Below are 26,877 nucleotides of genomic sequence, written 5' to 3'. Positions count from 1 at the left end.
CCCCGAGGAGTGGTGACCCACAAACTGGAGGATTATTACAATTGCTGAGGTTCTCCCCAAGAAGCGAGGGGTCCAGGCCCCACGTCAGGCTCCCCAGCACGGCAAAGAAGAGCCCCTTGAAAGTTTGGCTTTGGAGGCTAGCAGGGCTCATTTTTGGCCAGAGGGCTGTGGGAAATAGAAACTCCACTCTTAAAGGGTGCACACAAAATTTCACACACTCTGGGACCCAGGGAAGAAGCAGTAATTTGAAAGGAACCTGGGTCAGAATAACTGCTGATCTTGGAGAGCCTCCCGGAGAGGTAGGAGGCAACTGGAGCTCACACTGGGAACCTACACACTGGGGGCAGCCACTAATGGGAGCTTGTTCTACCACAAGGACATTAGTTCTTGAAAGCACCAGTTTGGAATACAGCTTATTAGCGCAGGGACACAGCTCCACCCACCAGCAGGCCAGCTGCCTTAAGACCTCCTGAGCCAACAACCAAAGAGAGCTAAAGAATACAACAACTGAAATAAAAAGTATACAAGAAGGAATCAACAGTAGATTAGATGATAGAGAGGAACAGTTCAGTGGGCTGAAAGAATAGTGGAAATTACTGAAATTGAACAGAAAAAAGAAAAAAGGATGAAAAGAAACATGGACAGTTTAAGAGACCTCAGAGACAACATCAAGTGTACTGGCATTCACATTATAGGAGCCATAGAAGGAGAAGACAGAGAGAAAGGGGCAGAGAACATATCTGATGACATAATAGCTGAAAATGTCCCTAACCTGGGAAAGGGAACAGACATCCAGGTCTGGGAAGCACAGAGAGTTCCAAACACGATCAACCCAAAGAGGACCACACCAAGACACACTTCAATTAATGGCAAAAATTAAAGATAAAGAGAGAATACTAAAAGCAGCAAGGGAAAAGCAACAAGTTAAGTACAAGGTCATTGTACTTAACATAAGGATTTCAGCTGAGTTTTCAGCAGAAACTCTGCAGGCCTGAAAGGAGTGCATGATATATTTAAAGTGGTGAAAGGGAGAAACCTAAGTCAGAAGACTCCAACAGCCAAGGCTTTCATTACAATTTAAATTGACTGATCAAAAGTTTTATAGACAAGAAAAAGCTAAGAGTTCAGCACTACCAAACCACCTTTAAATGGGTTTCTCTAAAAGAAAAAGGCCACAACTAGATGTATGAAAATTATGAAAAAAACATCTCATTGGTAAGGCTAAATATAGTAAAGGTAGTAAATCAGTCATGTACAAAGCTAGTAGGAAGGCTGAAACACAAAACCAGTAAAGTTGTCTATATCCACAATAAGAAGTTAAGGGGCACACAAGACAAAAAGATGTAAAATACAATGTCAGAAACAGAAGAACTGTGGGGGGGGGGGGGGAATAAAAATGCAGGGTTCTTAAAGTGCTTTTGCACTTAAAAGATCAGGAGCTGAAAATAATCATACATACATACACACACACACACACACACATTGCAATATATAAGCCACATGGTAACCACAAACCAAAATCAATAATCGATACACAAAAAAGAGAAAGGAATCCAAATGTAATATTAAAGACAGTCATCAAATAACAAGAGAAGAGAGCAAAGTAAGAAAAAAGGAACAAAAAAGAACTATAAAAACAACCCCCAAACAAAGGACAAAATGGCAATAAGTGCATATCTATCAAGAATTACTTTAAATGTAAATGGCCTAAATGCCCCAATCAAAAGATATAGAGTGGCTGAATGGTTATGAAAACAAGACTCATATATATACTGCCTACAAGAGACTCACTTCAGACCCTGAGACACACACAGACTAAAAGTGACAGGATGAAAAAAGGTATTCTATGCAAATGGAAATGAAAAGAAAGCCATGGTAGTAATACTTACATTAGACAAAATAGATTTTATAATGAAGACTGTAACAACAAACAAAGAAGCCTATTACATAATGATCATGGGATAAATCTAAGCAGATATAACAATTGTAAATATGTATGTACCCAACACAGAATCACCTACAAATATAAAGCAAATATGAACAAACACAAAGGGAGAAAATGACAGGAACACAATAATAGTAGGGGATTTTAACACTCTACTTACATCAAGGGACAGATCATCCAGACAAAAAATTAACAGGGAAACACTGGCCTTAAATGACACATTAGACCAAATGGACTTAATAGCTCTATATAGAACATTCCATCCAAAAGCAGCAGAATACACATTCTTTACAAGTGCACATGGAACATTCTCCAGGGCAGATCACAAGCTAGGCCACAAAACAAGTCTTAGTAAATATAAGAAAACTGATATCATATCAAGCATCTTTTCTGACCACAATGCCATGAGTCTAGAAATCAATGACAAGAAAAAAAATTGCAAAAAACACAAACACATGAAGGATAAACAATATGCAGTTGAATAACCAGTGGATCATTAATGAAATAAAAGAATACCTAGAGACAAATGGAAATGAAAACACAATGATGCAAAATTTATGGGACAGAGGAAAAGCAGTTCTAAGAGGGAAGTTTATAGCAATACACACCTACCTCAGGAAACAAGAAAAATAAAAAATCAACCTAACCTTACACCTAAAGGAACCTGAAAAAGAACAAAACCCAAAAGTCAACAGATGGAAAGAAATCATAAAGATCAGAGCAGAAGTAAATAAAAGAGACAAAAAATTATGAAAGATAAATGAAACTAAGAACTGGTGCTTTGAAAAGATAAACAAAATTGATAAACCTTTAGCCAGACTCAAAGGAAAAAGAGAGAGGGCTCAAATCAATAAAATCAGAAATGAAAAGGAAGTTACAACTCACACCACAGAAATACAAAGAAACATGAGAGATTACTACCAACAATTATATACCAATAAAATGGCCATTAAGAAATGGACAAATTCCTTAAAATGTACTATCTCCCAAGACTGAACCCGGAAAAAATAGAAAATATGAACAGACCAATTACCTGTAATGAAATTAAATCAGTAATTAACAACAACAACAACAACAAATGAAAATCCAGGACCAATTGGCTTCACAGGAAAAATTCTACCAAACATTTAGAGAAGAGTAGCAACTATCCTTCTCAAACCTTTACAAAAAAACTGCAGAGGAAGGAACGCTTTTGAACTCGTTCTACAAGGCCAGCATCACCCAGACACCAAAACCAGACAAAGCACAAAAAAAGAAAATTACAGGCCAATCTCTCTCATGAACACAGATGCAAAAATCCTTGACAAAATCGTAGCAAACCAAATTCAATAACACATTAAAAGGACCATACACCATGATCAAGTAGGATTTATTGCAGGGATACAAGGATGGTTCAATATCCACAAATCAGTCAATGTGATATACCACATTAACAAACTGAAAAATAAAAATCATAGAGTCATCTCGACAGATACAGAAAAAGCTTCTGACAAAATTCAATACCCATTTATGATAAAAATTCTCAACAAAGTGGGTATAGAGTGAACATACCTCAACACAATAAAGGCCGTATATCACAAACCCACAGCTAACATTATACTCAACAGTGAAAAGCTGAAAGCATTCCCTCTAAGATCAGGAACAAGACAAGGACGCCCACTGTCATCACATTTAATCAAGATAGTATTGGAAGTCCTAGCCACAGCAATCAGACAAGAAAAACAAAAGGAATCCAAGTGGGAAAGGAAGAAGTAAAACTGTCACTGTTTGCAGAGGACATGATACTATACATAAAAAATCTAAGGACACCACCAAAATACTATTAGAGCTCATCAATGAATTCGGTAAAGTTGCAGGGTACAAAATTAATATACAGAAATCTGTTGCATTTCTATACACTAACAATGAACTACTAGAAAGAGAAAAAGGAAACAATCCCATGTACAATCTCATAAAGAAAGAATAAAATACCTAGGAATAAATCTAACTAAGGAGGTAAAAGATCTGTACTCAAAAAACTATAAGACACCGATGAAAGAAACTGAAGATGACACAGACATGGATTGGAAGAATTAATAATTTTAAAATGCCGATACTACCCAAGGCAATCTACAGATTCAATGTAATCCCCATCAAAATACCAATGGCATTTTCCACAGAACTAGAAAAATAATTTAAAAATTCATATGGAAACATAATAGACCCTGAACAGCTGAAACAATCTTGAGAAAGAAGATCAAAGCTGGGGGTATAATGCTCCCTGATTTCAGACTATACTACAAAGCTATAGTAATCAAAACAGTATGGTACTGGCACAAAAACAGACATATAGGTCAATGAAACAGAATAGAGATCAGAAATGAACCCACACTTATATGGGCAATTAATCCATGACAAAGGAGGCAAAATATACAATGGGGAAAAGACAGCCTCTTCAATAAATGGTGCTGGAAAAACTGGACAGCTACATGCAAAAAATCCAACTGGACTACTCTCTCACACCATGCACAAAAATAAATTAAAAAATGGATTAAAGACTTAAATGTAATACCCAAAACTTACGTAAAACTTCCAGAAGAAAACATAGGCAATAAGTTCTTTGACATGGGTCTTGGTAAAATTTTTTAGTATATGACTCCTTGGGCAAGGGAAACAAAAGACACAAAAGCAAAAATAAACGGGACTACATCTACATCAAAGTAAAAAGCTTTTGCACAGTGAAGGAAACTATCAACAAAACAAAAAGACCATCTACTGAATGGAAGAATATATTTGCAAACAATATATCTGATAAGGGGTTAATATCCAAAATATAGAAAGAACTCATATAACTCAACATCAAAAGAACAAACAACCCAATTAAAAAAATGGGTAGAGGACCCAGATAGACATTTTTCCAGGGAGACATACAGATGGCCAATAGGCACATGAAAAGATCTCAACATCACTAATCAACAGAGAACTGCAAATCCAAACCACCAAGAGTTATCATCTCACACCTGTGAGAATGGCTACTATCAAAAAGACAACAAATAACAAGTTTTGGTAAAGATGAGGAGAAAAGGGAACCCTCATGTACTGTTGGTGGGAATGTAAATTGGTGCAGCCACTGTAGAAAAGAGGTTTCTCAAAGAACTAAAAATAGAACTACCATATTACCCAGCAATACCACTCCTGGGTATAAACCTGAAAAAAACAAAAACACTAATTCAAAAAGATACATGCACACCAATGTTCATAGCAGTATTATTTACAATTGCCAAGATACAGAAGCAACCTTAGTGTCCATCAACAGATGAATGGATAAAGATATGGTTATATACACAATGGAAAACTATTCAGCTGTAAAAAAGAATGAAATTTTGCCATTTACAACACCATGGATGGACTTGGAGGGTATTATGCTAAATGAAATAAATCAGACAGAGAAAGACAAATATCACTTATATGTGGAATCTAAAAAATACAACAAATGAGTAAATATAAAAAAAAGAAAAGAAAGAGACTCACAGATATAGAGAACAAACTAGTAGTTACCAGTGGGGAGAGGGAAGGGGCAATACAGGGGTAGGGAATTAAGAGGTACAAACGATTATGTGTAAAATAAGGTACAAGGCTATATTTTACAAAACAGGGAACATAGCCAATATTTTATAATAACTATAAATAGAGCATAACTTTAAAAAATTGTGAGTCACTATACTGTACACCTGTAATTTATATAATATTGTACACCAACTATACTTCAATAAATAAATAACTTTAAAAAATCACTATGTTGTTTAACAGGAATTAACATGGTGTTGTAGGTCAATTATACTTCAAAAGCAAACAAGCAAGCAAACAAACTCATAGAAAAGGAGATCAGATTTGTGGTTACCAGAAGCAGAGGGTGGGGGTAGGCGGAATTGGATGAAGGCAGTCAAGAGTTACAAACTCCCAGTTACAAGATAAATAAGATCTAGGGATGTAATGTACAACATTATAAATATAATTAACACTGCTGTATGTTATATATGAAAGTTGTTAAAAGAGTAAATCCTAGTTCTCATCACAAAGAAAAAATTTTTTCTATTTCTTTAATTCTCTATATGATATCATGCATGTTTACTAAACTTATTGTGTCAATCACTTCATGATGTACGTGAGTCAAATCATTATGCTGTACACCTTAAGCTTATACAGTGCTGTATGTCAATTACATTTCAATAAAAATGGAAAAAGAAAGTCTGCAAAGGACTGGTCTAAGCCAATAAGGAGAAGCCAATAAAAATAATCATTTACTGTGCTATGTAACAAACACTTTTTAGATATCACCTTATTTGAATTTCACAACCACCCTAGGAGATTTTACTATCATCATCCCCATGTTAAAGAAGGAGACACTGAGGCTACACAAGATTAAATAATCTCAGCAGATCACCCAGATAGCAAGAGGGAGGGCCTGAGACACTCAAACCCTGGACTTTCGTATTCTAAAAGCTGTTTGGATTCCCTTTTTTATCACTTCCATAAACCAAGAAATGGAGGAAGTAACTCCAGACTGGCCCACAACAACCACTACCCTGTAGGATCTGAAGATGTACAGTTAGATTTTTCTCTAATAGAGTGTGCTTACACTGACACCACTGTATGCCAACTTGCAGCTGGGGTTTTATATCTCAAATGCACACAAAAAATTTTTGCATAATGATCTTTGTTTTAAATATCCTAATATCCTTGTATGTTAAAATATACTTTGGTGCAATAACATTAGCAATGACAACGGTGGCACTGGACACATGAGCTAGGTTCTTCTTCCTCTCCATCACCTTGTTATAAGACAGCAAATAGTTACTGGCTCCAAAGAAAGGAGATTGGTTTCCATCAGTCATTTGTGAAATCAAGTTCGATTCCTTAAATTTACAGCATCATTTTTTGTGTTCAAAATTATTAAATTTTCATCATAAAACAGGAATAATGTTGTCACCTAAATAACAGGTTGCTATGATAAAACTCATATCCAAAGTATTTTGGAAAGATTTAAATGAATAAATTTTACCTATGTTCTTCAGATTAAACTTTAGAAATATTTAAATTCTAACTCAAGAAACAACAGCCTACATCAAATTCTAGATCTTGACACTGACCATTAAAAAATGGCAGATGTCAATTGTGGCTGAAATCACAATCTCAGTAAACACTTCAAAAAATATACTTCTTGTCCTTACAGTAATAAAAATAAACATCCCAAATTTCCAACAACAAACATTGTAGCAGCTTAGCTAGCTAATAAAGTATTCCAAAAAACCAGAAAGTTCTCCCTTTATTTAACCCAGGAAATATATAGGTTGCACAAATCTGCACATCAGAAACTGAAGCAATGCTGTAAAATACTCTGAAAGGCTCCAGGCTCTGTCAGTGGAGGCAATGCCTATGGTTGGGTGTCTGTTAGACAAGCATATATACACAGATAGAGGCACAATGAAACAGGTAACTGCCAAATCTCTTCAAACGTTCTTCCCAATGACCTACAGAAGAAAAAACCTTTATATTGTACATAAACACACATGTATATGCACACAAACCTGAAACAAAAATTCCGTGAAAAAATCTGTCCTGTACTCCTATTTTCTATTCTATGCTATTCTGTCAAGAAACCAAAAACCAAAAAAACCAATGCTGTTAACTGCCCACTACATTGATTTCTCCAACCACTAATGAGTCCACCTGAAGTCTTAAAAACATATGTATGATTTTCAAAACCTTTCCACATTATAATGTATGTCACCTCTTCCCAGTGGCTTGGGCAAGAAGAGGAGGGCTGCTCACCTAAATTAATGAGAAAATTATCAGTGCTTTTGATGAAAAATGAGGTCATGATGGTATCTATTAAATATGTTTTTAATTCATATAATATTATCCATTGTTATAAAAAACTAGTTTTTTTTGAAAACCATGTCTTTATAAGCCGTAATTCGGAGAGCAGAATTTCTGGGAGAAGTTTAAAGAGTTTAACCAGCTAGGCATGGGGCAGGCACAAATGTGCAATTTCCTGATGTCCTGGGAGATGCATGTTTATTCACAATCACTTCCCCTCCAGGAGAAGCATGAACGAATAATGTGTCCAGTGTTCACTGCAGTATGATTGCTATTTAGCCCTAGAAATACCAAGTGCTATTACCAACCACTAACTCTCGTAACCTCAAGAATTGATGAGGTGGTCTCCAAATTTGCATGCCAGTCTAAATCAGAAAGGCCAGCCAAAAAAATATAGGCCTCAGGCCTATAGTATATCCCCACGCATGTGTAAGATAACCATTAACTAAACCATGGTATCTCCTAAAGAAAATACAAAATGCCTTTCAGATTCTTATCCTAAGGTGGTTTAAAAGAATATTTCAGTGTTCAAGAAAATCCAAATCATTTCCTAGGCAAAAAGACTATCTCAAGAGATAAAAATCCAAAATTTGACTTCATTGTGTTTGGGCTTTCAGTTTCTTTAAATAGACTTTATAAAAAGTCTTTCTGGGGCTTCCCTGGTGGCGCAGTGGTTGGGCGTCCGCCTGCCGGTGCAGGGGACGTGGGTTCGTGCCCCGGTCCGGGGGGATCCCACGTGCCGCGGAGCGGCTGGGCCCGTGAACCGTGGCCGCTGGACCTGGGTGTCCGGAGCCTGTGCTCTGCGGTGGAAGAGGTCACAACAGTGAGAGGCCCGCGTACCGCAAAAAAAAAAAAAAAAAAAGTCTTTCTGTTCTTAAAATACAGGGTGACCACCAAGTCTTGAAATATTGACAAATATGTAATAAATGGTTTATTAATATTGCATTGTAACACAGAATATTATCTATGTTTCCAGACTTTATAGCCATCCTGAAGATCATAAAATAAAGTAACTTTAAAAAATGTAGGACTTCCTTGTCCACCATGCTACCAAGGCAGTATCACAGCAGGTCTCCATTATATATTCTCACTCTCACTGTACTTTTTCTCCTCGGCATCACAGTGTTATTAACTGTGCATGACTTCTTTGCTTATTTAATATGCCTCAGTAGTCTCTAAACTCTGTGCCCATAGTGACTGTTTTACACACACGGAGCATTCAATGTAATCTTCCTGTTGGATGAACTTCTTTGTGTTCTTAATTGAGATAAAAGGTAACTTCGGGCATTTACGGTTATGTGAATTTCTTTGTTTTGTTAAAAAAATTTTATTGAAGTATAGTTGATTTATAATATTGTGTTAACTTCTTCTATACAGCAAAGTGACTCAGTTATACATATATATTCTTTTTCATATTCTTCTACATTATGGTTTGTCACAGGCTATTGAATATAGTTTATTTCTTAACACTAGCAACAAGAAAAACTTTTAATAAAATCAACTGAGAGATTTTGGAGCTGAGAAGATTAGAGGGCAAAAGATTTAGGATTATATAAAAAAAGCTATCCTCATCTGATGTTAGCTAACATTACAACATTAAAAGCAACGCAAGGCTATTTTTTTGACATTGACAGCGGGATAGAGTCAGTTCTCCAGCCTTCTATTCCCTTTTACAAAACACTAAGTAAATGAAAAACAAATTTTTAAAAGGCTCTAAAGTGCACTAAAATTATTCAAGCAGGGAGTTGCAGAAATATAAAGCACCCCTGATTTCGCAGTTTCAAGTACAGTGATGTCATCAAATTATCTTACAGTTTATAGCCCAGAAAAATGTCTTGGGCCTTTGAAATACCTTAGATGGAAGCATTCATTTAATAAGCACTCACCATATCCCAAACTCAAAGTACTTTCACAGGGGCAATCTTGCTGAGTATCTGTAATTATTTTCGTTTTACCGGCAGACGCTGAGGACAAATATTACCTGCTCCAGATCCCAACTCTGAGTAGCAGACTAGGGTCTGAAATCACATCTCGCTGAATGAAAGCTCATATTACACAGCAGTGAACACTGCAGAATGTAGTCTTCCTAAACTAGCATTTATTTCTCAAACTTTTCCTGATAATACACATGTGAGCATACGTATTTAATGCCTGTTGAAGCCCAAATTACCGAAGGTGACACTCTAAAGAGCAAAAGGGCTCATGTAAGTCAAGGTATCATAACCTGAAGTTGGACCTTTAAGTTCCTTGCAGGTCTTTCTCAATAAAAAGTGCTGATTCCGCTGTAGTTATGTTATGGTCCATGCAATTTCCTCCAACGTACTTCAGGACACTCTGCCCCTGTTTCACATTTCAGGGTTTATACAAAAGTTAAGCGGGGGAAAACCAGCCTAACAAACTAAACGGCCAATTTCATGAAAAGTAAAATCTCTTAGGTTCACAAGAACTTTCAACCCCGCCTGGAGGCCTAAGAACAGTTCCCTGCAGAGCTGTGACCCCAGAACCTAGCTCAGAGGGGCTGGATCCAGCTGGGCCCACCAAAGGCAGGGGCGGAGCAGCCCCCTCCGGACACCGTCCCATCCCGGCGCCGCCCCCTCTTCACACCGTCCACCCCAGCACCGTTCCGAGGGCAGCCGCCGCGGGCAGGGGAGAAGCAGTGAGCGCGGCTGGGGCGGGGTCGGGGAGGCCCGGCAGGTTCTCGCCAACAGCTGCCGCCCCTCCCGGGCGCTCCCCCGGCGGAGGAGGCGCCCCCGGCCGGCAGCGAAGTTCCAACACGCAGCCCAGTATCGGGACCTTAGGGCCGACAGGCGGGAGGCCTGAAGGTCACCGCGGGGCGGCCACGGCGGTTGGGTGGCACGACCTCACCATTCGAACGACGTTCGGGGGCCGAAGCAGTAGGACTGCCGCGCCAGCCGGGCCGGGGCCAGGGCGGGGGTCGGAAGCTGGAGCACGCGAGAGGAAACGCGAACGCGCGAGAAGCCGTAGCGCGCGATCCATAGCGCGGCGGCCCGGGTAGAACTTCCGGGGGCTATGGCCACGCCTCCGCACTGGCTGTCAGAGCCCGTCCCCTCCACGGTCCTCACTCATATCCAATCAACGGCCTCAAAGCCGAGCTTGGGGGGCGGGACCAGTGGCCAATGGCCAGTGAAGTGTGAGGGGCGGGCTTAACTTCCTCACTGTAGAGCCCTGGGATTCCTGGGAAACGAATGATGGGAAGGGGGGTTCGTGGTGTCCTTGAACCAGTGTTTATTTGGTTTGGTTTGGTTTTACTGTGTTACTGTGCCTAACAGAGAGGTATTAGCTAACGAGTCAGTATTTGGTCGGTGGCGTAGCCTAGAGAGGAGAATTTACTTATTCATTTATCTACCATGTAAACATTACAAGTTCTATTTGCTCTTTTTTCATCTGTTCCAGATTACCTCTTACGTACAGAAATTTTAGAAAACAAAGTATAGAGAATGAAATCATAATTATCCATAAAAAGCCAACACTAATTACTCAGTTCGTTTAACTTGTTCTTTTGAGGTCTGTACAGTTTCCTTTCTCAGTAGGTACTCCAAGACCTCTATTTTTAAAGGTGATGGGGAAGATGCCCATAATCATAGGTGATTTCGGAATTTTAATTTTTTGCGTACAGGTTCTCCAAGTCTTTTGCATTGATAACATATGTTTTCAGATTAAAGGCATGTTGTTTTTATAAATGATGATAGGAAAGCAGGAACAGATATAAAATTGCATAGAAACCACAAATTTTTCTCTCGTTTCTTCTTTGAACTGCTTGAAACCAGATGACAGTTAATCAAGAAAGAGAACCATTGGATGATGTCCAGAAGTCAAAAGTCCAGAACCTGCACAGCCAAGCTTCTTAGAGTTAGTCTCTGTAAAACGTCTTGGTAACACTGTTTGTTATTTTGTGGCTTATGAACTTGACTCGTATATATTTAAAATTTGAAAATTTAAATGAAGGAGCATAATAGTTGAACTACCATCTAAACATTCCAGAACCACCCCCCTCACCTCTTTGTATCTCAGTATCTCCTCCCTCTGTCAAACAAACCAAGATTTATTTAGAAGTTAGAAGGTCAGAATAAAAGAAATTGAGAGTAAAAGGCAGTGGAATGGTTTTAGAAAACAATGAACCGTCCATCCCATATGGTTGTGCTTTCCACCATTAAAAGACAGACAACACTAAATAAGAAGACAGCACACCAAAGTTTAGTGTGAAGGTAGTATTGTTAGCGTTGTCATCAGTTTGACAGAAAACTACAGAAACAAGCACTTACTAATAATTACTCTCATTTCCTAGGAAAAGCTAGCATTTTGATATATTTGCTTCATACCCTTTGTAAAATAAAATAAATTACTAATAATGGAGTGGCATTTTCTTCCCCATCTTCCCAGAAACTGTCATTATTTTAATATAATATTCAGTGTATTTTTTGGTTTGCATATTGGTATGCAAACAACGGTTTTTAAAAATTTACAGTTTTACTGTTCTATAACTGGATTCTGTTTTTAACATCTAGCCATGATTTTTTTACTTAATAGTATTCCATCACATGAATTTAGCACATTTTATTTATGACATTTTCTTAATAATCTTTTAACTTAACAGTATTTCATTGAATGAATGTAAAACTTTTTATTTATACAGTTTTTAATGAAGAGTAATTTTTTGCTATTATATACAATGCTCCAATGATTTTTTTATAGGTAGTCTCTCTTCATTGGGAACGTCACTCTTTATTTCTGTTACTTGTTATTTTAAATTCTTTTAAATATTGTTTTCTATGCCAGTTTTATAGTGGCTATTATTTGCCTGATGTATGTTTCTCATTTTATTTTAGATAATTCTGTTTCATTTTATTTTAGATAATTCTGTTTCATTTTATTTTGAGTGTATCTTCTGTTTCCACCATACATTTTAACTTAAAATGTTAACTGACAGATGTTTTATAAATGGGCTGTTTTAATCCCTTTTAATTATCACCTATTGATACGTGTTATGATCTAGAAAATTTTCTAGCACTTATATGTATTAATTCTTTTAACACTGAGAACAACCCTATAGGTAGGTCCTATTATTATTCCTATTTATAGAAGAGAAAATTGATGCCCAGTATCATCCAACTAACCCACAATCTTAACTATTTTGCAGCCACATAGTGGGATTTGTTTTTTGTATCATTATTAATATTTCTCAGGAAATGGAGCTTGGCACTGCAGAATGATTAAAAATAATTAAAAAAAATAAATAACTGGGTGTGGCAAAAGTTATTTTCCAACAGCAATATCTCTCATCCCATCTGCTTTTCTACAGTGTGACTTTTTCACAGGTGAGTCTAAATAGTATCTTCGCCTTTAATTTAGGCTGGTCTTATCACTCACTGATAACAAATAGAATCCGAATGCTGCTGAAAATAGGTCAGAAAAGGCTGTGCTACTTCCCCGTGAGTCTTTTGAGACATTTACCCTGTGCTAAGTCAGCCACCATGTAAAAAGTTTGACTTCCCTAAGATAGTTGTGCTGGAGAGGCCACAGGCAGGCATTCTAGTCAACAGCTTAGCTGAGCTCACAGCTGGCACCCAGCATCAATTCTCAGCCATGTGAGTGAGCCGTCTTGCATATCCAGCCCAGATGGACTCACATAACTAAAACTGTTACCCAACTGGACTTGGGTCTGCTTGCCTGTGCACAGTAAAGCCAATCTACTGACAATGGGTTGTGGTGAAAGGAAGTGCAGCATTTATTGCAGGCACCAAGCAAGCAAGGAATATGGGCAGCTAATGCTCAAAACCCCCAAACTCCCTGATGGGTTTCAGGGAAGGCGTTTTAAAGGGGAGATGAGGGAGAGGAGTCACAGAGAATTGTCCATGATCAGCTCATGCACAATTCCCTGATTGATTGATGGTGAGGTAACAGGCTGGTGTCATAGGGATTAACATTATCAATCCTCAGGCTCCAGCATGTCTGGGAGCTACATGCTCATGGTCATCATGCCATTAGCTTCTTCCATCTGGTGGTGGTTTTAGTATCTGTAAAACAACTCAGGAATGTGAATCAGATACTGCTATCTATATCCTTCAGAGAAGAACTAAAGATTCTGCTATATGCCTGATTTATTGTTCAAATTGTTACCAGTTCTCCTGGCTCAACTGCTATTTTTTGTTACTACATGTTCACATTCTTTCAATCATTAATTCTTGAGCCAGACTTTTGCAACTCAGGGGAGCCTGGGACACTAAAGCTTTTCTAAAACAAGAGGCAGGTGGAGGACATTGGTAGCGCTTCTGTCCCAGGAAGGTCACATAGGGTCCTGCTTGGTTACAAATCCACAGATAGAACAGTTTCCAGACTAGATGATCTCACTGTTGTAGTTTTATCTCTCTTATGTTATCTTCATTCTGCCCTTTTCTTTGTGTAGGCTTCATCTTCAGATTTTGACAAGATGGCTACAGCAATTCCAAACCTTGAATCTGCATGTAATAACTTTCAGTGAAAGAGGGTCTCTCCAGAAACAATCCCCCAAAAATGAGAAAGAACTTTCCCAGAAGACTTTAGCAACCTTCTCTTCCCATATATTTTAGCTCTTGTTCTTTTCTTCAGTATTCTTTCTTAGCTTTCTGCAACAGAAATATTAAATGGTATAAAACTTAGATTATAAATTAAATCTCTTGTTCAACATTCATAGCATTATGCCCCATTTTCAGAATTTCAGCTGACTTTGACTGCCACTCTCAAGGGATTTGCTTAGGTTTAAATTCAGACTAGACTTAAGGTTGCTAATGTGGTTATAGTTGTACTGTGTTACTAAGAGAGGAGTACTTTACATTTATTCTTCATTTTCATTTCCATTCAAAGTCTCTGCCTACTTCAGGAAGAGCAAGACCAATTTACATTTATTATTTACATAAGGAGTCATATGTGTAGCTCCCTGCTCACTGGAACCCTGTTTACAATTTATCCCAGGGGTATTTGGTTGCCTTTTACTGGGTTGGCACACTGTGTCACTAAGCCCAATGAACCAGCTCTACCTTGTTTGCTGTTCCTCTTAATTTCTGGGGATATTGCACACTGGCTTTATAGAACTTATAAAATTAATTTTTAAAAAGTTGCAACTAGTTGCTCTAGCCCTCTTGGACCCATCTTTCTCACCTTATTAATTTCCTGTGACTTCTGGTGAGCCTACTTCTCAGAGAAAAGGTAGCCATTTCAAGGAGTTTGTCAGGGAAGGGGCCCACTTCATTTCACATTTCCCATGACAATTTGTGTTTTCTAGAGATCAAATAATGGCTCAATATATATCAACTCCTTTTTTTCCCTGTTATTTTGAAAGTGCTTTTTTGATTATTAATTTCTTCCTATTTTCTTTTGGTTTATTTTGTATTTCCTTTTTTCTGCCACAACTTCCTGACTTAAGTCTAGTTCAGAGTTTCTGCAAGGGTGTGATATAAACCAATATTTCTACCTGTACATGGCCCAGGAATGCAACATTAAGTAACATTGGCCATTATCCCATTTTCAATCTCTATTTAGTAAGAAAGAGTCTTTTAGGTGTATGAGCAAATGTTTATTTTACACTTCTCCAACACTTGCTAATATATCTTGTAAAAAGAGAGCAAAAGCCTTTGGCTAAAGTTCATCCAAAGGTGAAGAATTCAGCTACAATTTAGAATTTATTTGTATGTTTCCCTTCTATTTATCAATGAACCTGATTTCCCCTCTCCAGCAGCAGTATAATGTTACATTTTTATATAAATAAAATGTACATAAGTTGAAACAAAACTTTAAGTATATTGTTAAGGTGCTATACAAATGACTGAAATTTTGGAAACATGGACTTAGTTAATTTATTTTTGTTACTTAATAATGAAAATGTAATGTAAGTGCCTTTAAATTAATAGTTGACACTATACATCTTCATTTTAGGATGCAAGCTTTTATCTATGCAAAATATGTTTTAATTTTGCTTAGAGATTTGTGTGCATGGTTTTTTAATTCTTTTTTTCTTTTTTTACCTTGAACTTTGTCTGATGACAATATTGACCTGCTTTATTCTTGTTGATATTTGCATGGTGTGTTTGTGTTTCTCTTTGACTTTGCTTTCTGTTCAAGTTATGGAACTTGATGTCCTGCCATGAAGGCCACATGAACAATGCAGTGGTTTTCTCTTTCCTTTGTTCTAAATCTAACCACCTTGTTGACAAAATTTATAGTAAGTTTCTATGCTTATCAGTTAAAATATTCTCATTATCCTATAATAATAGAGGACTATATGTAATAATGTATAATAAATAAAAACTCTCAAGATTCTAATTTAAGATACCTCCCAACCTGGGAGATTACTAGGGTATTTCTTAGAAAAAATTTAGTAGAAAGGTTGGAATATATGGCTGTAAAAGTCTACAGAAATTAGAGCAAATATTCAAAGAGAAGGAAAATGTGAGAGAGAAGTTAATTAGAGGAACAGTTCAGTATGTCCAACATCTGAATAATGTTGGAAAACGAAGGGGAAGAAACTATTAAACAAATTCAAGAAAATATTTTAGAACTAGCAGAAATGAGTTTTCAGAGTAAAGCTGTTGAAAGAGAAGTGGAGGCAGGTTAAAAATTTTGTTTATTTGAGAAAAACTCGATTGTAACAGGGCAGCATCAAACCAGAAGTGGTTAGGAGCAATCTGCCGGTAGAAGCCAGGACAAAGACTTACATAGAGAAAGTGCAGAAGCAAAGGAAATTACCTGATTAGCTATAGCTTAAAGCCAGTTGGCTGTTTGTGATTGGTTATTCTTAGGTTTTACTTTCTTAACCTTGAAACACTTACAGGCTTAGGTTTTGGTTTGCTTATATAGGCCACAAAAGCATTAGAGCAACTTAGGTCTAATGGTCGCCTTGTTTAATTAGTTTAACAAAGTCCACTAGTGCCAGAACAATGGGGAACACAGGCCAGAATCTGTCATGTCATCAATAAATGTAACAACACTGGGAGCAGAGAGAAGAGCTTCTGGAGAGAAAAATAAGTCACAATTGAAGGATTAGGAATCTTCATGACTTCTCAACAGCAACATTGGAAATTAGAGAATAGCTGACTGATGTCTTTAAATTGTTGAAGGAAAATCATTTCCAACTTAATATTCTATACCTAGCCAAATCAAATGTGAGGATGGAATAAAAATATTTTCACATAGACAAGGTCTCAAAAAACTTACTTACCATTTACTCTTTTTCAGAAAATCCTTGCAGAAAGGGCTTCACCAAAAGTAGGGAGTAAACCAAGAAAGGGGAAGGCATGGGCTTCAAGAAGTGGAGTCTCCAACACATCTGATAGATATTTAAAATCCCTAGATGAGGATATGACAGCTTGCACTTAACACAGAGAGCAACCATCCCAGATTGAAGCAAATTAGAGCATCCAGGAGCTACTTCTTCAAGAATATAAACTATCTAAAACCCTTGAATGTATTCATAAGAGATTTAGATAACTGGGGGAGATTTTGGAGATTAAATTTATGATGTCCTTGAAAATTCAGCAAAGAAAAAAATACCATTTTTAAATTGAGAAATAAAAATAGTTGTATTTTTCAGGAAAGTAAACATAATCATTATTAAATTTGACAAGCCATAGTTATAATAAATTAAATGTTAAATATCAATCTAACCAAACTTTTGATGTAACAATACTGATAGAGAAATAGAGAAATGGAAAGAGTGTAGGTGCTGGGAGAAAAGAAAAGTTGGTGAAAAACATTAATCCTCACCTTCAATGATAGGAAGTCATGATCTAATACCTAAAACCAGAAACTAAAACAACCAAGAAGTCATAATATTGCATGTTATTTAGAGATATGGATATATATACCCTGGAGTTGGGAGCGATGGTTCTGTGCAGGGACAAATGGCAGAGAGATAAAGGGGATGATGACCGTTTATGTTGGCTATCTTGTAGAATTTTTTGATTTTTAAAACTATGTGGATGTACAGTAACTTTGAAAAACACTAAAATTAACAACCAAAAATAAATAAATAAATAAATAAGCAACTCTCTCTCCGTTCCCTAAGAAAAATAAAGAATAAAAAAAATCTACTAATGTGCTGGATTCCACACCCCATCAAGGACGTTGCACCTTTAATTTTCCACTCTTCTTCCTACATCATCAGTTTATTTATCTTTATTGGACCACTGCCATAAACTAATACTGTAAACTTGCTGTATTATCTCCTATGTTTAAAAGCAAAACCAAACAAAACTGCCTCAACTTGCATCCCACTTCAACTACCTCTCCATTTCTAGGGCATATTTGCTCACCATCTACACTTCACCTCTCATTCTCTCTTCAGTTTACTAGAGACTGCCTTCAGTTCACATCACTCCACTGATACTGCTTTTGTCAAGTTCACCAATGACCGTCAAGTTGCAAATCCAATGGACAGTGTCCGATATTTTCAGCAGCAGTGATGCAATTGACACTCCTTCCATTTGGGAATATCTCTTTCCTGATCTTTGCAGTATTGAATGTCCCCCTCTTCCCTTATCTAATTAGCTAGTCCTTCATGCTATTCTTTGCTAGCTCCGCACTTGAAGATGAGGAAGTGCCTCAGGGCTCAGTCTTAGATGATCTTTCCTTTTTCTTCTGTTAAAAAAATTTTTTTTAGTTGACCTCAAGTAGAGAGGGTTAAGTTAACCACACTCCTAACTTTATGGCACATTATAGAGTATAAGGTCCATTCTTAATTTATTTTAATATTTATTTCCTTCCCTATTCATCCACTACACATTTTTTCTTTTCAGACCTAAACATGCAGAGCCAGCCCTGCAAAGACAGAAGACACAGAGCTGTAAGTGCCAAAGACCTGGTGAAATGAATAAATAATTATTGAGCAAGCTGAGTTCATCTCAACTTCAACAGTATAACAATGATGAAAACAACAGAACAAATATTGTATTAATTAATCTCTTCTAAATTTTAATTTTTTATAAACTTTTATTGTTCCCAACAATGCAGATTTTTTAAACATAAATATATGTAGAGAAAAGTGGAAACATTCAGTGTCTTCTGTAAAGTAAAGCATACTGTAAAGTATGCTCCACTTGGAGTCATTCCGTTGGAGAAGGACCTGATTTAGGGATTAACAAATAATCAAATCCCAATGAGGATGAAATGCTGCTGCTCCTGACACAACAATTACCCCATAAATCCCTAACTTGTCCCACAGCCTCACATTCTTCAGGCTCAGAGGAGGAGGAAAACAAATTCATTAATTCCTTCTTTCCTTCAAGAAAACCTTCCATAGAAAAAGGGTGTGGTCATCTTTAAGTTTCCTGAAGCCCCTCTGAGGCAACTCTTTCTACCTGACATTTAGGAAGAATACAAAGACAAGTAGCTGTGGTCGAAATTGTAGCTTTGTAATAGTTAAACTTTGTTCAAGCTTTTGATGCCCTTTCTCTTATCAGACACCCAAGGCCCTCATGCCATCCTTCAATTTATAAAGTTATTGACTATGTTACTCTACTCAGATCTGTTTTCTCCTGTCCAACCTCAAGCAAAAAGTTATCTCTTTCGTTCTCCTCCAACCCAAAGAACATCAAATCCACATTATTCAGGTGTTATGAAATGTAACTACTTTATAATTCAAATTTCATTTAGTTTTGTATTGTCAAAAAGAGAAAAAAAGGAAAAGCTAAGATGAGACTTGAAAATTGTCACCTAACTGGAGAAACAGTCAAGTAATACTGACTCTCCCTGTTACAGGGACTGGGGAAATTCCTGGGAGACAATAATACAAAGTAATTTTACTTGTTCTACTGAGAGTGAACTGAGACAAGAGCTGGGACTTGCTACCAAAGTTATAATGATCATTGCCTAGCAGTCCAGTAGCATGTTGTTTATAGGCTGCATAGAACCACATGATTCATTATTAATCTCTTATCTACTTGCTTGATGCGTGTTTCTTTGGCTCAGACCTGGAAAGTTGTTTGATCCACCTCATTAATTATCTAGAAACATCATGGAATAACAGTTATCAGCATCCTCATAGTTAATCTCAATGTTATAAAACATTGTTTTAACTAGATCATTTGTGAAGTGGGTCAACAATATGTCATACATAAGAGTTAGGTTTTGAAATTTTTTAAATGATTTTTTAAAATAATTAAAGCAGTCAGAATGTTACTCAGGTAATAATGTACTATCAGATGTGCTTTTTGAGTAGAAGATAAATTTTACAGTTACAAGCAGAGAATTATATGTAAACTTCAGGCTATCTTATTTGTGACTGATCTGCCAATGAGTACATCCATAAGAATTTGTCTTTCAGATGAATAACGTTCAAAATGGGCACATCATGTGTTGTGGAAAAAAACTCCTAGGCTGAAAGAGAGCAAATAGTTGAAGATAACTAGTTTAGTCTTGTAAGGGACATAGAGACATCAAAGGAACAACTATTTCAGAAACAGACAGACCTCGCTAATTCTACACACCGAATGAGTGGGAAATCACCCACAGGCACTAGGCAGAAGCAGAAATACTCTCTAAGGCAATATACTGATATCTGAAGCTTCGAACTACTGCAGCTCTTTTTCTTTTTTTAAGTCATCATTTCTTTTTTTATTGAAGTATAATCCATTTACAACGTATTGTTAATTTCTGTTGTACAGCAAAGTGATTCAGTTATACATATATATTATTTTTCATATTCTTTTCCTTTACTGTTTATTACAGGATATTGAATATAGTTCCCTGTGCTATACAGTAGGAACTTGTTGTATAGTAGTTCATATCTGCTAATCCCAAACTCCTAATTTATCCCTCCCCCACCCCCTTTCCCCTTTGGTAACCATAAGTTTGTTTTCTATGTCTCTGAGTCTGTTTCTGTTTTGTAAGTAAGTTCATTTGTATCATATTTTAGATCTCACATATAAGTGATATCATATGGTATTTGTCTTTCTCTTTCTGACTTACTTCACTTAGTATGATAATCTCAGGTCCATTCATGTTGCTGCAAATGGCATTGTTCATTTTTTTTATGGCTGAATACCATATATATATATATATATATATATATATATATATATATATATATATATATATATATATATCCATTCATCTGTTGATGGACATTTAGGTTGCTTCCATGTCTTGGATATTGTAAATAGTGTTGCTATAAACATCAGGGTGCATGTATCTTTTTGAACTATGGTTTTCTCTGGATATATACCCAGGAGTGGGATTGCTGGATCATATGACAACTGTAGTTTTTTGAGGAACCTCCATACTGTCTTCCATAGTGGCTGCAGCAATTTACATTCCCACCAACAGTGTAGGAGAGTTCCATTTTCTCCATACCATCTCCAGAATTTATTATTTGTAGATTTTTAATGATAGCCATTCTTTTTTTTTACATCTTTATTGGAGTATAATTGTTTACAATGGTGTGTTAGTTTCTGCTTTATAACAAAGTGAATCAGTTATACATATACATATGTTCCCACATCTTTTCCCTCTTTCGTCTCCCTCCCACCCCTCTAGGTGGTCACAAAGCACCGAGCTGATCTCCCTGTGCTATGCGGCAGCTTCCCACTAGCTATCTATTTTACGTTTGGTAGTATATACATGTCCATGCCTCTCTCTCACTTTCTCACAGCTTACACTTCCCCCTCCCCATATCCTCAAGTCCATTCTCTAGTAGGTCTGTGTCTTTATTCCTGTCTTACCCCTAGGTTCTTCATGATATTTTTTTCCCTTAAATTCCATATATATGTGTTAGCATACGGTATTTGTCTTTCTCTTTCTGACTTACTTCACTCTGTATGACAGACTCTAGGTCTATCCACCTCATTACAAAGAGCTCAATTTCATTTCTTTTTATGGCTGAGTAATATTCCATGATATATATGTGCCACATCTTCTTTATCCATTCATCCGATGGTGGAAACTTAGGTTGTTTCCATCTCCTGGCTATTGTGAATAGAGCTGCAATGAACATTTTGGTACATGACTCTTTTTGAATTATGGTTTTCTCAGGGTATATGCCCAGTAGTGGGATTGCTGGGTCATATAGTAGTTCAATTTGTACTTTTTTAAGGAACCTCCATACTGTTCTCCATAGTGGCTGTACCAATTCACATTCCCACCAACAGTGAAAGAGTGATCCCTTTTCTCCACACCTTCTCCAGCATTTATTGTTTCTAGATTTTTTGATGATGGCCATTTTGACTGGTGTGCGATGATATCTCATTGTAGTTTTGATTTGCATTTCAATGTTGAGCATTCTTTCATGTGTTTGTTGGCAGTCTGTATATCTTCTTTGGAGAAATGTCTATTTAGGTCTTCTGCCCATTTTTGGATTGGGTTGTTTGTTTTTTTGTTATTGAGCTGCATGAGCTGCTTATAAACTTTGGAGATTAATCCTTTGTCAGTTGCTTCATTTGCAAATATTTTCTCCCATTCTGAGGGATGTCTTTTGGTCTTGTTTATGGTTTCCTTTGCTGTGCAAAAGCTTTGAAGTTTCATTAGGTCCTATGTGTTTATTTTTGTCTTTATTTCCATTTCTCTAGGAGGTGGGTCAAAAAGGATGTTGCTGTGATTTATAGAGTGTTCTGCCTATGTTTTCCTCTAAGAGTTTGATAGTTTCTGGCCTTACATTTAGGTCTTTAATCCATTTTGAGCTTATTTTTGTGTATGGTGTTAGGGAGTGATCTAATCTCATACTTTTACATGTCCCTGTCCAGTTTTCCCAGCAGCACTTATTGAAGAGGCTGTCCTTTCTCCACTGTACATTCCTGCCTCCTTTATCAAAGGTAAGGTGACCATATGTGCATGGGTTTATCTCTGGGCTTTCTATCCTGTTCCATTGATCTATCTTTCTGTTTTTGTGCCAGTACCATACTGTCTTGATTACTGTAGCTTTGCAGTATAGTCTTAAGTCAGGGAGCCTGATTCCTCCAGCTCCATTTTTCGTTCTCAAGATTGCTGTGGCTATTCGGGGTCTTTTGTGTTTCCATACATATTGTGAAATTTTTAGTTCTAGTTCTGTGAAAAATGCCAGTGGTAGTTTGATAGGGATTGCATTGAATCTGTAGATTGCTTTGGGTAGTAGAGTCATTTTCACAATGTTGATTCTTCCAATCCAAGAACATGGTATATCTCTCCATCTATTTGTATCATTTTTAATTTCTTTCATCAGTGTCTTATAATTTTCTGCATACAGGTCTTTTGTCTCCTTAGGTAGGTTTATTCTTAGATATTTTATTCTTTTTGTTGCAATGGTAAATGGGAGTGTTTTCTTAATTTCACTTTCAGATTTTTCATCATTAGTGTATAGGAATATCAGAGATTTCTGTGCATTAATGTTGTATCCTGCTACTTTACCAAATTCATTGATTAGCTCTAGTAGTTTTCTGGTAGCATCTTTAGGATTCTCTATGTATAGCATCATGTCATCTGCAAACAGTGACAGGTTTACTTCTTCTTTTCCGATTTGGATTCCTTTTATCTCCTTTTCTTCTCTGATTGCTGTGGCTAAAACCTCCTAAACTATGTTGAATAAGAGTGGTGAGAGTGGGCAACCTTGTCTTGTTCCTGATCTTAGTGGAAATGCTTTCAGTTTTTCACCATTGAGGACGATGTTGGCTGTGGGTTTGTCATATATGGCCTTTATTATGTTGAAGAGAGTTCCCTCTATGCCTACTTTCTGCAGGGTTTTTATCATAAACGGGTGTTGAATTTTGTCGAAAGCTTTCTCTGCATCTATTGAGATGATCATATGGTTTTTCTCCTTCAACTTGTTAATATGGTGTATCTCATTGATTGATTTGCGTATATTGAAGAATCCTTGCATTCCTGGAATAAACCCCACTTGATCATGGTGTATGATCCTTTTAATGTGCTGTTGGATTCTGTTTGCTAGTATTTTGTTGAGGATTTTTGCATCTATGTTCATCAGTGGTATTGGCCTGTAGTTTTCTTTCTTTGTGACATCCTTGCCTGGTTTTGGTATCAAGGTGATGGTGGCCTCGTAGAATGAGTTTGGGAGTGTTCCTTCCTCTGATAGTGTTTGGAAGAGTTTGAGAAGGATGGGTGTTAGCTCTTCTCTAAATGTTTGATAGAATTCACCTGTGAAGCCATCTGGTCCTGGGCTTTTGTTTGATGGAAGATTTTTAATCACAGTTTCAATTTCAGTGCTTGTGATTGGTCTATTCATATTTTCTATTTCTTCCTGAGTCAGTCTTGGTAGGTTGTGCATTTCTAAGAATTTGTCCATTTCTTCCAGGTTGTCCATTTTATTGGCATAGAGTTGCTTATAGTAATCTCTCATGATCTTTTGTATTTCTGCAGTGTCAGTTGTTACTTCTCCTTTTTCATTTCTAATTCTATTGATTTGAGTCTTCTCCCTTCTTTTCTTGATGAGTCTGGCTAATGGTTTGTCAATTTTGTTTATCTTCTCAAAGAACCAGCTTTTAGTTTGGTTGATCTTTGCTATCGTTTCCTTCCTTTCTTTTTCATTTATTTCTGATCTGATCTTTATGATTTCTTTCCTTCTGCTAACTTTGGGGGTTTTTTGTTCTTCTTTCTCTAATTGCTTTAGGTGCAGGGTCAGGTTGTTTACTCGAAATGTTTCCTGTTTCTTAAGGTGGGATTGTATTGCTATAAACTTCCCCCTTAGAACTGCTTTTGCTGCGTCCCATAGGTTTTGGGTCGTCGTGTCTCCATTGTCATTTGTTTCTAGGTATTTTTTAATTTCCTCTTTGATTTCTTCAGTGATCACTTCATTATTGAGTAGTGTATTGTTTAGCCTCCATGTGTTTGTATTTTTTACAGATCTTTTCCTGTAATTGATGTCTAGTCTCATAGCATTGTGGTCGGAAAAGATACTTGATACAATTTCAATTTTCTTGAATTTACCAAGGCTTGATTTGTGACCCAAGATATGATCTATCCTGGAGAATGTTCCATGAGCACTTGAGAAAAATGTGTATTCTGTTGTTTTTGGATGGAATGTCCTTTAAATATCAACTAAGTCCATCTTGTTTAATGTATCATTTAAAGCTTGTGTTTCCTTATTTATTTTCATTTCGGATGATCTGTCCATTGGTGAAAGTGGGGTGTTAAAGTCCCCTACTATGAATGTGCTACTGTCTATTTCCCCTTTTATGGCTGTTAGTATTTGCCTTATGTACTGAGGTGCTCCCATTTTGGGTGCATAGATATTTACAATTGTTATATCTTCTTCTTGGATTTATCCCTTGATCATTATGTAGGGTCCTTCCTTTGTCTTGTAACATTCTTTATTTTAAAGTCTATCTTATCTGATATGAGTATTGCTACTCCAGCTTTCTTTTGACTTGCATTTGCATGGAATATCTTTTTCCATCCCCTCACTTTCAGTCTGAATGTGTCCCTAGATCTGAAGTGGGTCTATTGTAGGCAGCATATATATGGGTGTTGTTTTTGTATCCATTCAGCCAGCCTGTGTCTTTTGGTTGGAGCATTTAATCCATTCATGTTTAAGGTAATTATTGATATGTATGTTCATATTACCTTTTCCTTAATTGTTTTGAGTTTGTTTTTGTAGGTCATTTTCTACTCTTGTGTTTCCCACTTAGAGAAGTTCCTTTAGCATTTGTTGTAAAGCTGGTTTGGTGGTGCTGAATTCTCTTAGTTTTTGCTTGTCTGTAAAGCTTTTGATTTCTCTATCGAATCTGAATGAGATCCTTGTTGGGTGCAGTAATCTTGGTTGTAGATTCTTCCTTTTCATCATTTTAAATATATCATGCCACTCCCTTCTGGTTTGTAGAGTTTCTGCTGAGAAATCAGCTGTTAACCTTATGCGAGTTCCCTTGTATGTTATTTGTTGTTTTTCCCTTGTTGCTTTTAATAATTTTTCTTTGTGTTTAATGTTTGTCAATTTGATTGCTATGTGTCTCGGCATGTTTCTCCTTGGGTTTTTCCTGCCTGGAACTCTCTGCACTTTCTGGACTTTGGTGGATATTTCCTTTCCCATGTTAGGGACATTTTCAACTATAATCTCTTCCAATATTTTCTTGGGTCCTTTTTGTCTGTCTTCTCCTTTTGGGACCCCTATGATGTGAATGTTGCTGCATTTAATGTTATATCAGAGGTTTCTTAGGCTGTCTTTATTTCTTTTCATTCTTTTTTCTTTATTCTGTTCCATGGCATTGATTTCCCTCCATTCTCTTTTCCAGGTCACTTATCCATTCTTCTGCCTCAGTTGTTCTGCTATTGATTCCTTCTAGTGTATTTTTCATTTCAGTTATTGTGTTGTTCATCTCTGTTTATTTGTTGTTTAATTCTTCTAAGTCTTTGTTAAACATTTGTTGCATCTTCTCAATATTTGCCTCCATTCTTTTTCCAAGTTACTGGATCATCTTCATTATCATTATTCTGAATTCTTTTTCTGGAAAGTTGCCTATCTCCACTTTATTTAGCTGTTTTTCTTGGGTTTTATCTTATTGCTTCATCTGGTACATAGTCCTCTGCCTTTTCATTTTGTCTATCTTTCTGTGAATGTGATTTTCATTCCACAGGCTGCAGATTTATAGTTCTTCTTGCTTCTGCTGTTTGCCCTCTGGTGGATGAGGCTATCTAAGAGGCTTGTGCAAGCTTCCTGATGGGAGGGCCTGGTGGTGGGTATAGCTGGCTGTTGCTCTGGTGGGCAGAGCTCAGTAAATCTTTAATCCACTTGCCTGCTGATGGGTGGGGCTAGGCTCCCTCCCTGTTGGTTGTTTGGCCTCAGTTGACCCAGCACTGGAAGCTACAGGCTCTTTGGTGTGGCTAATAGTGGACTCCAGAAGGGTTCATGCCAAGGAGTATTTCCCAGAATTTCTGCTGCCACTGTCCTTGTCCTTTCAGTGAGCCACAGCCAACCCCCACCTCTGCAGGAGACCCTCCAACACTAGCAGGTAGGTGTCCTTCAGTCTCCTATGGGGTCACTGCTCCTTTCCCTTGGGGCCTCATGCACACACTGCCTTGTGTGTGCCCTCCAAGCATGGAGTCTCTGTTTTCCCCAGTCCTGTCGAAGTCCTGCAATCAAATCCCGCTAGCCTTCAAAGTCCAAT

The 26,877-nt window shown here is 37.1% G+C and overlaps 1 protein-coding gene across 1 annotated transcript in view; it reads right to left on the bottom strand.

The window, feature by feature from the left end:
- FH (fumarate hydratase) overlaps positions 1–10,801 on the bottom strand; it is a gene marked incomplete at its 5' end in the record, with an annotated part of 42,458 nt that extends 31,657 nt beyond the window's left edge. Inside the window, one exon of the mRNA XM_079727916.1 lies at positions 10,670–10,801. Within this exon, the coding sequence (XP_079584042.1) occupies positions 10,670–10,801 (132 nt within the window). The remainder of the gene's footprint in view (positions 1–10,669) is intronic.
- Between the last annotated feature and the right edge of the window lie 16,076 nt (positions 10,802–26,877).

Source organism: Hyperoodon ampullatus (genome assembly GCF_949752795.1).
Source record: "Hyperoodon ampullatus genome assembly, chromosome: 2".
NCBI lineage: Eukaryota > Metazoa > Chordata > Mammalia > Artiodactyla > Ziphiidae > Hyperoodon > Hyperoodon ampullatus.
The sequence above is the reverse complement of the archived record's forward strand: the minus strand, read 5'-3'. Positions and strand labels throughout refer to the sequence as shown.